Here is a 15,883-nt window from a genome sequence, read left to right as displayed (position 1 = left end):
ATTAGGGCGCAATAGATTTTGTTTTCAGGTAAATAAAATGGCCATTTCCCATGCCTGGGTTTTTATAATTTCCGGGTATAAAATGGCAATTTCCCAGGCCTGGGTTTTTCAAATTCGGCGTGGAAAATTGCCTTTTTACAGGCCTTGAACCTTTAAATTCGGGGTGTGAAATGGTCATTTCCCAGGGTGAATTTTTCTGATAAATTTTAAATTGATAATTCGTCGATGAGATTTCACGTATGCGCACAAGCACAAGCCTTGGAAATGGCCATTTTACATCCCAAAATTCCAGGCCTGGAAAACGACCATTTTCTTCGAGGTGGGATTTAAGATCTGCAGAATAAAAATCCCACCCTCAAACAAAATGGCTATTTTACAACCTGAAAAATCCCATGCCCTGGGAAATGGTCATTTTTGGGGTGGAAATCGGATTTATTTTGACGTGTCAGCTGTTTGAAAAATTTCGCATAGATTTAATTTCGCGAATGAGCCTGAAAACGGCTGAAAATCGTGATTTTTGGGTATAGATGGAGAGTTTTACTAGTTTCTCCACCCAAAATGCGATATTAAAAAATTTCGCGAAAATGGCAAAAATTCGCGAAATCGTGAAATTTAATTTCATGAAAATTAATCCGATTAAAGTATCAAAAATTGGAGATTTTAAATCCCAGCTAAAAATCCTAGGCTTGTAAAAAATAAAGCTCATTTTTTTTTTTGGGGGGGGGGCGGGGTGTGGTTTCAATCTGTAATCTTTGCTTGCGTTTGGGCACCCGCCGCAGTTTACTCACACTAACTAAAATAAAATTTGGATTGTAGTATAACCACGATTTTCAGGAAGTCTCGAAGTATCACTAATTTTAGGAGAATATAACATTTGATCAATACGAGTTAAATGCCATAACTGTATCAACAAGAAGTCTGGAAGTAGCACGGTTGTTAGATGAATTTAGCATTTTATCAGAAAAAATGACCGGCCCGATAGCAAAATTCTCCTAACCTTCAACCAAGAAAGCCACACAGAAAAGTTTGAAAGAAATGTCCGAACTTTCGTTCAACCCACCTTTCCCATTCAAGACTCGAAACTTGAGAGACATGTACCTGTCCACTCCAAAAATAGAAAATCGACCTCACCGAAGGTAAAATGCTCATTTTCTTTAAGAAATTGACAATGATATTGTCATTAGAGCAAAGCTTAGATTTGTCTACGACCTCATTGATGAACATTTCATCTCCTACCCCTGGTCTGAACATGTTGGAAGTAAACTTAACCCCTTTTTCAAAATTAGAGCAGGAAAACAGTACTGAGGTGTCACTGACCCTTTGAAACTTTGAAAAAATCCTTGGGTTTTATCATCTGGAGTAGAAAAACAGTACTGAAGTGTCACCGACCATTTGAAACCTTGAAAAAGTCCTTGGGTTTTATCATGTGGGAACAGATCCAACCCCTTTAGGAACTTTAGGATCTCATGGGGGAGGCATGTAAGCCAAAATGGGTACAGGGACATGCCCTTAGATTCGGCTAATGCTTCAGATTCCTTTCTAAATTTCTGGAAATCTAAGGTCAAGTCACCTGCTATGGGTTTAGTGCAAAAGGTTATAACTTGAATATTTAGAAATTGTATTAAAATGATAAATCCTGCAGGGTAAACTTACAATAATACTATAACCCCGGAGTGGGTACTTAGGAAGAATGGGTGCTGGGTATGTGCGGGCGATAAGGGTTGGTTTTTTCACCTTCCTAAGTCTTTCTTTGCCAAAGGGTTACAGAAATCAGAAAATTCCAAGGTAGTTTCTCTAAGGGTGGGAAAATTCATGCTTTGGAAAATTTTGATTTTGATAGAAAAGATTATAAATAGTCTCTAAGGGTCAGTTTTCGAAAGTTCTGTCCGCACATGCTGTCAACAGCTCTAACTTGGGGCAGTCTGATAAAACATGGGACAGCAATTCGGCCATCATTTTACCGAGCCTCCAAAGTCATTTAATTAACATTTTGGCAAATCCAATAGAAAACAAACTTGTTGTCAAGAGAGATTTAACAGTAAGTGAAAATACAGACCAGAAAGTCAACCATCCCATGATATGACCACTTGTCCCAAGTTGGAGCCTTTGACGGTACCCCTCATCCGCCAACCCTAGTACCCCCTCCCCTGGACTATAACTCATTGCTTCATTTATGGTAATTTTATTTATGTTTACAGGTCGGATTGATTTTGTTGGCTATGTCACTTTTGTGAGTGACCTTATTAAAGGTAAAAGATATTCGAGAGGTGGGCTTAAGTATCTCACTTGTGCCATGGACCAATCCATTAATTTGAATGAACAAGAACGTACATTGACTGTCTTTGGTGACTTTGTTGAAGAGATTGTCCTTGATTGCATTTACGAGATATCCTATGTTACAAATACCAAATTTAATCAAAGAAGAGTTTTGAAGACTTCGAACCGATCAGTCATCATCTCAAAGCCCAATAACGCCATTGTGTTACGACAAATAGCACAGTAGTCAGTGTTGTCCAATCGAGCTTGCAAAAATTAAAGAAATGTCCTGGTTGTGGTAGTGAACCGTTAACTGGTTCATTGGTCATTAAATGTAATAATTGTGATACATGCCATGCAAAATCTCAACTACAAACTGGTGGTACATTATCATTCACTGTTATTTGCAACAACATAAACCTAAGACGCAGGTTTGATTGCCCCCACGAAGTCGTAGAACGATATGTTGGCTGTACTACTAATGACTGTGACAAGTTTTTATCGTGTTTCTTGGATTCCAAAGTTACAATAACTCACAACAAGCTACATGCTGAATGGATCTACCTGATGATGAAAGTTGGATAGCAATGTGAGAAAAAAAATGAAAAAAATTAGTCAGAAAATATAGCGTATAGCGAAAATGCATAACGCAATAAATTCATCATTGATTGTTGATGGGGGATGAGGGAAGGGTTGTAGGGGAAAAAAAAAGTTCTTGTCACAAAAATCAGTTTTACTGACAATTGAATCATGCTTGATGGCGAGCATTGTTATCAATAATGTTTTTGTGTAAAAAACATAGAAATATAAGGAAAAAATCCAATGAAAATCTGCAAACACGGCGATTTCCGGCATTTTCAACCGGAAAAAAATTTCCTCAAAAATCGAACTCGGCCATGTTTTGAGCGTTGCGAATACGCATCTTTCTGCAAAAAATCAGAAAAAACTAAGGATGAAAATTCAAGAAAATGTCAAAAAACCGGTTTTTCCGGCATATGATTTTTTTTCGAAAATCGGGATCCATCACATTTCGGGCATTACCATTTTGCATCATTGTGCCAAAAATCAGAAAAAACTAATGAGCCAATCTCGAGAAAAGCAGGTAACAGACGGACGGACGAACGGACCTCCAGGTAGGTCCAAAAAGGACGTTGTCTCAAATATTGAAGCTTTCACTGATGTGACCCCTGCCGCATTTCACAGTGATCAAAGTGATGATGAATAGACAAAGATGTCAACAGAGTCTTGAAGTTATTTGTTTATCTGTATATTAATAGCCGTAGTCTGTATGTGTGTTTGTGTGTCACTTTCGTTTTCGCAAGCAATGTTTTTGTTCTTTTAAAAGATGATTTTTGCTTCTTGCTCCACAAATGTGTTAAATCAGATTCACGCCGTTTTAATAATCAGGGGGTAAGATTTCTTGGAAAATGAAATCTTTTCCGTATTCACCCGAACAAGTTGAACACCCGTCCCCTCTAAAATGATTTTGATTGGTTCTTATAAAAAATTAAAAACATGATAGGGGGTCATATTGGACTTTATTCTAATGGGGCATGCTGGCTGTATCCACTAAGATGCGGAACAACACAACACCCGTCACAACTGTGCTAATTTCTTATTTTCATAATTTACATACCTTCACTTTCATTTGATTTTTGCTGGAGCTGGCTGGATTAACTAAAAGTTAACTAATAACCTTCGGCTCGATAATGGTTTTGGAGAAAAGAATCACTGGCATACCAGGTCAAAATTAAGTGTTTCTTCGAGCTATGTTCAAAGTATGAGTATGTTATTTTTTGTTTTTATATCCTAGGTAGCTCATGTTAGCAGGCCAGATAATATGTGTATTATAGATTTTACTCAGTCATGTGCAGAGTAAAAATCCTTCCCGAAAATGAGCCAAGAAAATCGAAATGATCCTGATTGAAGATGATGAAGGGGGGCCTGCTGAGAGGGGTAGAAGAACTGCTGCTGAAAATGCGCGTAGGAGAAGGGCAATAGAAACTCCTCAGGAAGCTCAACAGCGAAGAGCAAGGAATGCTCAAAGAATAAGAACTGTGCGTGCAAATGAAAATGAGCAGCAGACGCAGGAGCGCAGACAAGTTGAATTAGAGCGTGCTAGAGACAGGCGGGCAAATGAAAATGAAGCACAACAGCATAGGCGAAAGAATATTAATGCTCAAAATGAAAGGAATAGGCGCGCAAATGAAAATAGTGAGCAAGGGCGTCAAAGGAGGCAAGCAAATGTAGAGCGAAACAGAAATATTCGTGAAAACGAAAACGAGGTACAGATTGCACATAGGCGTAGAGGGATAATGCCTGGCACCGCAGACCAAGGCGCTTGAATTTAGCTCACATTGGTAACCCCCTTCCTGATGAACACTATTTAGGAGCTTTTAACCATGTTTGTGAGTTTTGTGGGGCCTTGAAATTTGAAAAAGAAAATGAATTCAAGTGTTGCTCTAAAGGCAAAGTTTCCCTGCCTCAATTAGAACCTTTTCCACCTCAACTTCAACATCTTTTCACTGATGATTCAAATGAGGCCAAGGAGTTTCGAAAAAAAAATTCGTATTTACAATAACTCTTTTGCTTTTGGGTCTTTTTCTGCCAACTTGAGACCTCCTCCAGGTATTGGTCCTCCAACATTTAGAATTTGTGGACAAATTTGTCATCGCTACGGTACTCTTTTTCCTAACGAAGAACAACCACAATATGCTCAATTGTATATCATTGAAGCTGCACAAGCTTTAGGTTTGAGAATGAAGAATCCATCTGCAGTTGATTGTAATAGGGCCACTATGGCTTTAATCCAGGATGTTCTTGGAACAGTAAATCCTTATGCTGCTTCTTTTAAGCACATGAAACAGGTTGAACAAGAGGAACAAAATCGTGCTATAGCTGAAAACCGTCCAGTTTCTAGGATAACCATGGTAATGAGAGAGGGGCACGATCAAAGGCGTGGCAATGCGCCTTTGCATGAAGAGGTGGCCGCCATCTTCACAGGAGAAGATGGTGCTCCACCAGCTGGTAGGAATATCGTTGTCTATCCACGAAACCATCATTTGCGAAGTATACCATCAACATCTAGCGTAGTTGATCCATATATCTATCCATTACTTTTTCCAAGAGGTGATCTGGGCTGGGATATGAATATGCCTCACGTAGCTGAGAGGGCGACAAGGACCAGGAATCATGTGACACAACTTGAGCATTATGTTTATCGGTTAGCTATCCGAAGGGGGTTCTCTGCACTCCATTTGTCAGGTAGGCTATTTCAGCAATTTATGGTGGATGCTTACACAAAAGTTGAAGGTTCAAGGTTGGACTTTCTTCGTCACAATCAGCAACAATTAAGGGCCGAATGTTATCAAGGTTTAGTTGACCATCTTGAAAATGCTGCAGAACAAAGAAACTTGAATGCGGGTCATGTTTTTGTTTTGCCTTCAACCTTTTCACGGTCTCCCAGAGCCATGCACCAGCTTTACTTGGATGCAATGGCTGTAGTTTCTAAGCATGGAAAGCCAGATGCCTTCTTGACTTTCACGTGTAATCCTAGATGGCGTGAGGTAACTGAGAACTTACTTCCCAATCAGAAAGCGCACGACAGGCCTGATTTACTTACTCGTGTTTCGCATGAAGTTATTTGCCATGAAAAAGGAAATAATGCAGGATGGTATTCTTGGAATGGTTGTTGCCTGTGTTGATGTGATTGAGTTACAAAAGCATGGTCTTCCCCATACACATATTTTGATTCATTTTGCAGCTGAATTTAAGTTGAGAAATGCAGATGATATTGACCGCTTGATTTGTGCACAGCTCCCTGATCCAGAAACTGAACCTGAGCTTTACGAGATCATCAAGTCCAACATGATTCATGGACCATGTGGTGCTTTGAATGAACGTAGTCCGTGTATGATTGATGGTAGTTGCTCAAAAGGCTTTCCAAAATCTTTTAACGATGAAACGGTTATGAATGTGGATGGCTATCCTTCTTATCATAGACCTGACAATGGCCATACTGTTAGGGTAAGGAATCTTGATCTTGATACTAGATGGGTCGTGCCATATTGTCCTTATTTGTGCAAAAAAATATAATGCTCACATTAACTTGGAAGTCTGTGTTTCCATTAAAGCTGTCAAATATCTTTACAAATACATCTACAAAGGCCATGACACAGCCCATATTGAGATTGCAGAGAATAGATCATGATGAGATTAGAACCTTTCTTGATGCACTATGTTTCTGCTCCAGAAGCATGTTGGCGTTTATTCGCTTTTCCTATGCACACTCATACTGTTATCAGGTTGGCGGTACATTTACCTAACTTTCAGCGTGTTTATTTTAGGGAAGGTGAAGAAGAAAATGCAGCTGATAGAGCTGGCAAATAATGAGACTATGTTGACTGCTTGGTTTTTGCTGAACCAAAATGATCCTACTGCCAGGCAAATTCTCTATCCTGACATTCCCTATGACTACGTCTTTATCAAATCTAGAAATGGTAACAAGTGGAAAGTAAGAGAGCGAGGCCATGGAACAGTAATCTGTTGGATGTATAATGCAAGTGAAGGTGAAAGATATTTTCTAAGAGTTTTGTTGTTACACATTCCAGGTGCTACATCCTTTGAATACTTGAGAACTTTTGATGGGGAAATCTATCCAACTTTCAGAGAGGCATGTTTAGCAAGGGGTCTTTTAGCTGATGATAATATCTGGGTTTAGACTTTGAATGAAGTAGTTCATGTTGCCACACCAGTCAAAATTCGAAGAACGTTTTGCACCATCCTCATTCATGGTGAGCCAAATAACCCGGCAGAGCTATGGGAGAGTTTTAAGGAGCACATGATACAAGACTTCTTACGCCACCATAGTGAATTGCAAGCTGAGCAAATGATCTAACTATCTAACATTGCAAACATGCTCCAACAATTTGGAAAGTCTTTACAAGATTTCAATCTGCCTGATTTTGATGTAGAGATTGTTCAGGAACAACCAAATGCTGCTGCTAATCGAGTGGAAGCCGACCGTGTTAGGCCATCCTTGAATGAGGCTCAAACCACTATAGCTGATGCTGTCATTAACGCTCTTTCAAATAATGATTTCAACTCTGCTAAGCTATTTTTTGTAGATGGTCCTGGTGGTTGCGGTAAAACGTACACCTACAACTACATTATAAAGGAGGCCAGAGCTCAATCTTTCACTGTTTCCACCTCCTCCTGGACAGGTATTGCTGCAACACTTCTTGATGGGGGGAAGACGTGCCACAGTCTTTTCAAGTTGCCTGTACCTGTTAATGATGGTTCTACATGTAGTGTGAAACCCAATAGTACCCATGCAGAATTTTCGAGGAATCAAGATATTTTTATCTTCGACGAAGCATCAATGATCCCCAAACATGCTCTTGAAGCTGTAGATAGAATGTTGAGAGATATTTGTAACAGTGGCGTACCATTTGCTGGAAAAGTTGTTTTGTTAGGTGGCGACTTTCGACAAACCCTTCCGGTTGTAAAAAGAGGAAGTCCAGCCCAGGTTGTTGAAAGTTGCTTGAAAAGAAGTCCTCTTGGCCTCTAGCACAAGTATTTCATTGAATCAAAACATGCGGACATGTATCGNAATAAGATTTCAATCTACCTGATTTTGATATAGAGATTGTTCAGGAACAACCAAATGCTGCTGCTAATCGAGTGGAAGCCGACCGTGTTAGGCCATCCTTGAATGAGGCTCAAACCACTATAGCTGATGCTGTCATTAACGCTCTTTCAAATAATGATTTCAACTCTGCTAAGCTGTTTTTTATTGATGGTCCTGGTGGTTGCGGTAAAACGTACACCTACAACTACATTATAAAGGAGGTCAGAGCTCAATCTTTCACTGTTTCCACCTCCTCCTGGACAGGTATTGCTGCAACACTTCTTGATGGGGGGAAGACGTGCCACAGTCTTTTCAAGTTGCCTGTACCTGTTAATGATGGTTCTACATGTAGTGTGAAACACAATAGTACCCATGCAGAATTTTTGAGGAATCAAGATATTTTTATCTTCGACGAAGCATCAATGATCCCCAAACATGCTCTTGAAGCTGTAGATAGAATGTTGAGAGATATTTGTAACAGTGGCGTACCATTTGCTGGAAAAGTTGTTTTGTTAGGTGGCGACTTTCGACAAACCCTTCCGGTTGTAAAAAGAGGAAGTCCAGCCCAGGTTGTTGAAAGTTGCTTGAAAAGAAGTCCTCTTTGGCCTCTAGCACAAGTATTTCATTTGAATCAAAACATGCGGACAGGTATCGGGGAGCAAGAATTTTCCAACTTTCTTTTGCGATTGGGTGAGGGTGCTTTGCCAATGAAAGCTCACGAACCATATCTAGGGTGCATCGAAATTCCAGAACAATGTGTGCTCCCTAAAGACTCTGATCTGATTCAACAAATCTTCGTAAATTTTGCAGATGGTGAGGACCTAACAAAACGGGTGATTCTAACTCCAAAAAATGAAGAAGCCTAGGAAATCAATGAAAAAATTGTCAGACGGGGGATGTCTGTACTTATTTCAGTTTTGACTCGTGGTTGCTGATACACAGGAGGAAGTTGGAAGTTGATCTTTATCCTCAAGAGTTTCTAAACTCAATTACCCCAAGTGGAATGCCTAGACACAAGTTAAATCTTAAAGTGGGGTCTGTGGTAATGTTACTTCGTAATTTGTCCCTGAAAGATGGTCTTTGTAATGGAACGCGTCTCAAGGTCTGTAATTTACAAGACAATGTCATTGATGCAGAAATTCTTACTGGTTTTTTTGCTGGTCAAAGAACTTTGATTCCCAGGATCACATTTTGTCCCAACGACACAAATTTACCATTTCAACTGAAAAGAGTCCAGTTTCAATTACGGCTATCTTATGCTGTTACAATCAATAAAAGCCAGGGGCAAACTTATGAAAAAGTTGGTATATTTTTGCGTCGACCATGTTTCTCACACGGACAACTGTATGTTGCTTTTTCTCGCACACGTGCATTCAACTGTGTTAAAGTTCAAATTTGTAATTCATTCCAACAAGGGTATGCTAGACGCAAATGCTATACAAAAAATGTTGTATACCCTCAGATTCTTTGATTTTCTTTTACCTACTACTACTTTATTATTCATGAGCTACTTAGGATGTAAACGGAATAATAACTACTTAAACAAAGAAAATTTGATTGACTAATGATTTTTTCATTTCAATCGTTTGTTGAGTTTTTCTTTAACGAGATTGTGTTTCTGTATATAATTTAGTATCTATAGTAGCTTTTCTTAACCATGTTGTCTTTCACATTATTTTTGATTGGGTTGGGCAGGGTATTGATAAGAAATTGCCATTGTTTGTGCAAATACAATTTTGATGACATTAGCAGTTAAACAATTCTTATGAAGAGATGAAGCTTGCTTTGTTACTGCCTTACATTCAATCATTTGCCACCGTCATCGAGATGTCAATGTTTGGAAAGAAGACAGCTTTGCACCAACCTAACTTGAGATCCCCATTCTATTATATGGGAGACAAACCATTTAATATGGTTTGTTTATGGCAATTGCATTTACCAACCTGCTCAAGAGTCATGTCAACAAGTTTCATCACTACCCAAGTTTTACTGAAGAACCTGCAATGAGATCCCCATTCCATATGGGAGACAAACCACTTCAAATGGTTTGTTTTTGGAATTCATCTGCGACTGAACCACGATGTTTTGTGAGGCAAGCAGTATTAAAGAATTTCGTTTTGCATGTTTCATCATCCCACTTTTAAAAGCTGAATTCATGTCCATCCCTTTGCAATTAGCATTGGCATTGTTGCCAAATCCCGGGAGGAGCTCAAGGAGCTTCTCAAAGCTCCAAAAAAAGTAGAGAGCGGTAAGAAAAATTACATGATTTTGTTACCGTTTCGGTAGGCTGACCATGAGTCAGTCAGTAGGAATAGTTTTAGGCCCTTTTTTGGCCATTTTTGATGACCTGTTTTTTTCAGTACAAATCTCTGTAAACACAATTTTAAAAAAGTTCTGGAAAGGGAATTTCGACTTCCATCTGAAAGTATGAAAATGGGGTCATTTGCAAAATTCAATATTTAGTTAACCTAAAATGGCCCAAAATCAGCCATTTTTCTTGATGCAGCTATGCAAGAAGTTTGACATTTTCAAATTTGGCTAGAAAAGTAGACATTTAAAAGTACTATTTTGAAATGGTATTCTTTATAGGGTTTTCGTGTCTAGATTGCAAGATATCTTTAAGTTTGAAGTTTGATTTTTGCTGCAAAATTTGTTTAATTTTAAACTTTAAATTTCTGTTACAAGTCATCGAAAAACGACCCAAATGGCCCACTGACTAATTGATGAAATAGTTCAAAAACTCATTTATTGCTGGCATTTTTTTCATTAGCTTTTACAGTATCTTGTGATAAATTTACAACAATAAAACTGTACTCCATACTTTTCTTTTAGTGAGCGCATACAATTCCTGAGCCCGAGCCTCGTCGTCGTCGTCGTCTTCACGGTTCTCGCCATACACAAAGGTGAAGGAGAGAAAATGATCGTTTGTGTCGTATTTGTTTGGTTGTTTGTTGCGTTTCGTTGGATTGTTTGGAAAGTTGTAGTACATGTTAGAATACCTTTTTGAGTTGTATGTATTTATTTTTATTTTTTCTATAAATTTTTTATACTCTTCCTGAAGAATCTACAGCGTTGCGTTACGGTATCATGCCTTACTCTCCTCCTCAATAGATTATTTTTCGAACCACTGAGGTGGCATTTACTCAACTACTTAACGCTCAATTCAACTCATTCCCTTATGAATTTCAAAATCAATTATTGTATTCATTTCTGTTCTCCCGTCTTCTGTAGAAAGGAGACTTCACGTCACAACAATGTATAGTCATGTAGTCATAGAAATTAAAGATCAAGGCTAAATTTATTGTACATTCAATCATTGATAAGATATAAACAGATTCTATTTTATCAAAAATTTATTCTTATTCCTAATATTATCATCGTAAAAAAGAAAATTATACAGACAATATATTTATTTTGTAAATTTTGTAAATTTTTATTTATTTATTTTTTCTTAAATGTATTTTTACAGCCAAAGCTAGATAGAAGATAGTAAACTTACAGATAATGATATTTTATCTTTTTGACATACAACCTGCCCAATCATTGTTATGAGCCTCTTAAAATGTACCTAAAACGTCCAAGGAACTTATTATAAGCGATGGTCAAATTTTTAACTTTGAGAACTAACAGTTATTTAAAATTTACACTCATTTAAAAGGATTTGGATGAACTTAGGGGTTATCTTGGGAAAATACCAAATAATTCAATCTCGGCGAAACTTCTCAATTTTTCGATTATATAACACTGTCTTAGCTAATATTATGCAATTACTTGATTACTTGGTATTTCCGAGAGTCCTCGCTTTTTTAGAAACTTTCCGATTTGCCTGACCCTTAATAATTTGTTTGCGCTTTATTTGGTCTTTGCTTGACTATCCTTTAAGATTTGATATTCTAATAACGTCGTGCTTCACTTCGACTTGAAGAAAATTAAGTCACAGGGGACACAACTTAAAGGTTTTCCCAAAAAAAAACTCGCCCAAATGGACTCTCCATAGTACAGTGAAGTCTCCGTAACTCGAATGTCTCCTTTAGTTGATCTTGCTTTCAAGCGAGCTTCAACATCCAAAGGACTTTTAATGCGTTCAGCTACAGCTTAACAGGCGTGCGACGCCGGGTACCCGCTAGTTTGACGTTAATTCTTCTAAATTCCCGACGTCAGAATTTTGAAAAAATGCACCCCAAAATGTTGGTCATTGGTCAGCCTGATGACCCTTTAAATCCCTTCCGCGATTTTTCTCCCGTCGATGAAGACGACGCTAGTTCCGATTTTCCCGATTTGATTTTAGAAAATCCGATCGGCGCTTTAATTATGACTTCAGCCGTTATCTCCCTAATATTGCGCCACTACTTTCTAAGTCAGCGTACTTTCTGAAAACGTTTCGCAATAATAGTTGGCTAAGTTGTTTCATCTTCATGTTGGACAAGGAGAAGAAATTTTGTCACCAAGAAATTTCAAGTGCAGTCTTTTTCGTCTCAACTTTCATCATTGTCAATTTGAAAGGTAAGAGTCATTGACTTATTTCAGTTGTTGACTTAGTTTATATAATCCAAGTCATTTTCAAAAAGACAGCAGCAAGTGTGTGCAAGTGTACACTGTCAGTGTCACTGATACATTTCCCTCACTTGCAAGTCATAAAAAAGATAGCATATTAAGCTTGTCTGTGTGTTATTATATATATCAGACAAGCAGCTACACCGTGAGGTGGCATGCGAGCTCCTCGCATCCTCTTGCTTATCTTACTTAACTTACTATTACTTAACCTACAAACCTATTGAACTGTTGAAGCCATCCTTATTGTCACTTTTTGTTTTGAAAACATGTCAAATTTGCCAATCGTACCACGTCTCAAAATTTGTTTTCTAGACTAGGCTCATTTAATCAAACCAATGTGGAATTATTTGGCCAAACTGCTGACACTCAATGTAGCGTTAACTGCTTGTACGCTATCTTTTGGTCTAATTTTCGACACGTTAATCTTTAAGACTACTGACCTTCACAAAATCTTAATCGAAGGTGATACAGTTACAAACTCTCATCTTTCTGTTGATGAAATGCCGCGTTTCATTGAAATAAATGGTGTCATAACAAATTTAAATTTTTTGAATTTTGCAAACGGCGAAGCAAACTACCTGATTAATGATTATCCTTTCCTTCAAATCCCTCTGAGTGAATCCGAATACATTAATATCCTTTCTTAGCGTTGACTTTTTTGTAAATTGGATTTCATCTCAAAACAAATTTTTTTTCTCGGCCATGTGTTTCATGACATATGGCCATGTTTTCTTTCCACGGGCTTATTTTTATTCGTATGGGTTGTGTGTTTATTCCATTTTAACTCTAACTATAATTATTTTCATCTTATCTGTCTTCAGGTGAAGGAGCTTGATGGATGACTTTTAACTACCGACTGGCTGAATCAGCAGAGCAGTGCTTTGGTGGTCTTTGGTGGGTGAACATGCACAACAAAGAAGCAGCATAAAACCAAAATATACAAAGCGTTATGACTGTATGAACAGATTGTGATTGATGGATAATACTATAAAATCGTCCTGCTGAATATAAATTGTGCCAGTTCATGTTTATTTCGTGCAATTGCAATGTTTACGAGACAAAACTCAAAGAGAGGAAAAACCTTTTAGAGGATTCGACTGACTAGAAAGCAGACTCAAAATGATAATTAATGGTTGCTATTTTAGTCATTGAAGATTTCCTCAATATTTGTTCAATTATAACGGAATCATTTTGATTTGGTTTGATTGATTCCATCGCTTGCTGGCTCTCGAGAGATTCTTGTTCATTGGAGCTTGACCAATTACAATAAGACAAATTTATATTTGTACGATAAAGAGATAACAAAAGCATGATTGATGGCTTTAGCCCAAAAGACAACTTAAATGATAAAAGTACCTATGTGACTTTTGATGCTAGCTCGAATATATTTTCAAACAAGATCTTTCACCATAAAGTCTTTTTAATATAATAATGTACTGGCAAATCAACTTTTATTTTCATAAACAATTGACGTGAGATGGTAGATACTGCTTGTTATTATTACTGTGAAGTAGGGTAACTTGCACCAGTGAAGGCTAACATACTGGTAAAATAGAGCTGTGAGCGGAGCTGCATAGATCATTTGTTTTGAAATTTTGCTGCTTTGGTTGGTCAGCCATTTGATGGATATGCAAGTTTCCCTCCACTGATGCAAGTTCACGTTATAGGTTCTAATGGCTGAAAAGCTCAAGATCATCTTTCAAACTACACATACTGTAATATATTTTTTGAATTGTTGATAAACTTGTCTTTGTAAAAGTTTTATAGAGAGGTAAGTAATTGTTTCAAAAACAAAAAGACGGGAAAATATTTTTTTTCAATTTATTCAGATAAACTACCAGCCAAAAGGCTAATATCTTTGCTGTTGGTGTTGGTCATCCAGTCATAACACAAGAAACAAGTGTGTTATTTTTTGTCACTTACTCTCGGGTACCTAATAGCCCATGGGCCCCGGCGAGCCATTTTGAGTGATGGGGCCAAAATTTTGGAAAAAAATGTCGCCCACCATGGTTGGGCGACGAAGAAAGTTTTTCACTTTTTACACCCTCAAAACCCCTTAAAACGATATCTAATTGGGGAGAATAATAGTTTTTGTAGTTTGATTTGGTCTCAAACTAGCCTAAAATAGTAACTATTAAAAACGTATGACATGGTCTACCAAAAAGTTGGGGGGCCATGGACCCCCCGGCCCCCCCCTCGTTGACGGGGCCCATGTAGCCGGGGGGATTGGAATAAGCGGGGGGTTGGAAAAAATCTCAAAAGTTAATAAGCGGGGTGTTGGAATAAAAATGTCCTGGGTGGAAAAATTTTGAAAAGGAGGCTAATACAGCTGAATTGGGACAAAAGAGGGAACTTTCCAAAACATTTTCCCAAAAATTAATAAGCAGGGGGTTGGAATAAGAATGTCATGGGTGGGAAATTTTCGAAAAATTAATTAGCGGGGGGGGACGGATATTAGGTACCCGAGAGTACTCTTTTTTTATAAGAACCAGTAAATTTTCTTAAAGGTTTAGCTGTTCTTTTTTTTGCACTTTGAGCATGAAATTGTTTTTAATCTATTCCCATTATACTGTACAGTACTGTACCATCTTTTATTAATTTTATCCATAAATTGTTCATATAAAATTCTTACAAACATACAAGATATATAGATTGTCTATATAATATATTTGCAACGATATCATAAGTCAATATATAAGGTACATATTGTGATAATTACATAAAATTCGAGTAAAAATTAATACTGTTAAGGCATACTTTTCGTCCTTCTTTGAAGTTTTTTAGAGATGCTGAATAAAGTTTTAAAAGCGGTCTGTGTCGGCCAATAATAATAATAATAAATGTGTCAGTCGTTCGAAAAATGACCTGGACATGGAGTGGAATTCATCATTTGAGTGTTGAAAATGATACCTGTCGCATATAATTGATTAGTTGAAGATTCCACGATCGATTAAACGACGATAACATGAAAAGAAAAAAAAAATACCGAGTAATAGGGTATTATAAGTCACAAGTTGACTATGAGAGAGTCAACATCAATATGACTTCAAATGACAAATGACAATAATCAGAATTTTACTTCAATTTCAACTTTGTATTTTCACAGCACACATTCTTGGCCAGCTGGTAGGTTTTTCTTGTTTCTTGTTTGCACTTTTTCTGTTTTCTTTGTTTCCTTTTGCATAGTGACTGTTCAGGCCTTAGGTTAAGTTAAGTTAGGCTCTACTTGTCAAATACATTTATAATTCAAGGCTCAATTTATTTTGTTAATTAAAAACATAGGAATTTTCATTCACTTTATTTCTTAGTTTGAACTTGAACCTCAATATCAATTCAATCAACGTTACAAATTCCTGTCTGTGTGTGTGTGCGTGGACTTACAGATTGAATGCCAAACACCTTTGTGTGCAATACTGAATATTTAAGGGCGCAGTTGTTCTCTGA

At 37.5% G+C, this 15,883-nt stretch overlaps 2 protein-coding genes across 2 annotated transcripts; both read left to right on the top strand.

Annotated features, from left to right (window-relative positions):
- The first annotated feature begins 4,169 nt into the window (after positions 1-4,169).
- Positions 4,170-4,601, top strand: LOC136812973 (uncharacterized protein C05D11.13-like). The gene has a single exon (XM_067069479.1). It carries the CDS (start codon positions 4,170-4,172, stop codon positions 4,599-4,601), a length of 432 nt encoding a protein of 143 aa, XP_066925580.1.
- Positions 4,602-4,793: 192 nt separating this feature from the next.
- Positions 4,794-7,153, top strand: LOC136812972 (uncharacterized). The gene is made up of 3 exons (XM_067069478.1): positions 4,794-5,520; positions 6,020-6,282; positions 6,977-7,153. The coding sequence occupies exons 1-3, from the start codon at positions 4,794-4,796 to the stop codon at positions 7,151-7,153; spliced, it is 1,167 nt and encodes a 388-aa protein (XP_066925579.1).
- Positions 7,154-15,883: the final 8,730 nt, after the last annotated feature.

The sequence above is a fragment of the Clytia hemisphaerica genome, unplaced genomic scaffold (assembly GCF_902728285.1).
Source record: "Clytia hemisphaerica strain Z4C2 unplaced genomic scaffold, Clytia hemisphaerica genome assembly, whole genome shotgun sequence".
NCBI lineage: Eukaryota > Metazoa > Cnidaria > Hydrozoa > Leptothecata > Clytiidae > Clytia > Clytia hemisphaerica.
The sequence above is the reverse complement of the archived record's forward strand: the minus strand, read 5'-3'. Positions and strand labels throughout refer to the sequence as shown.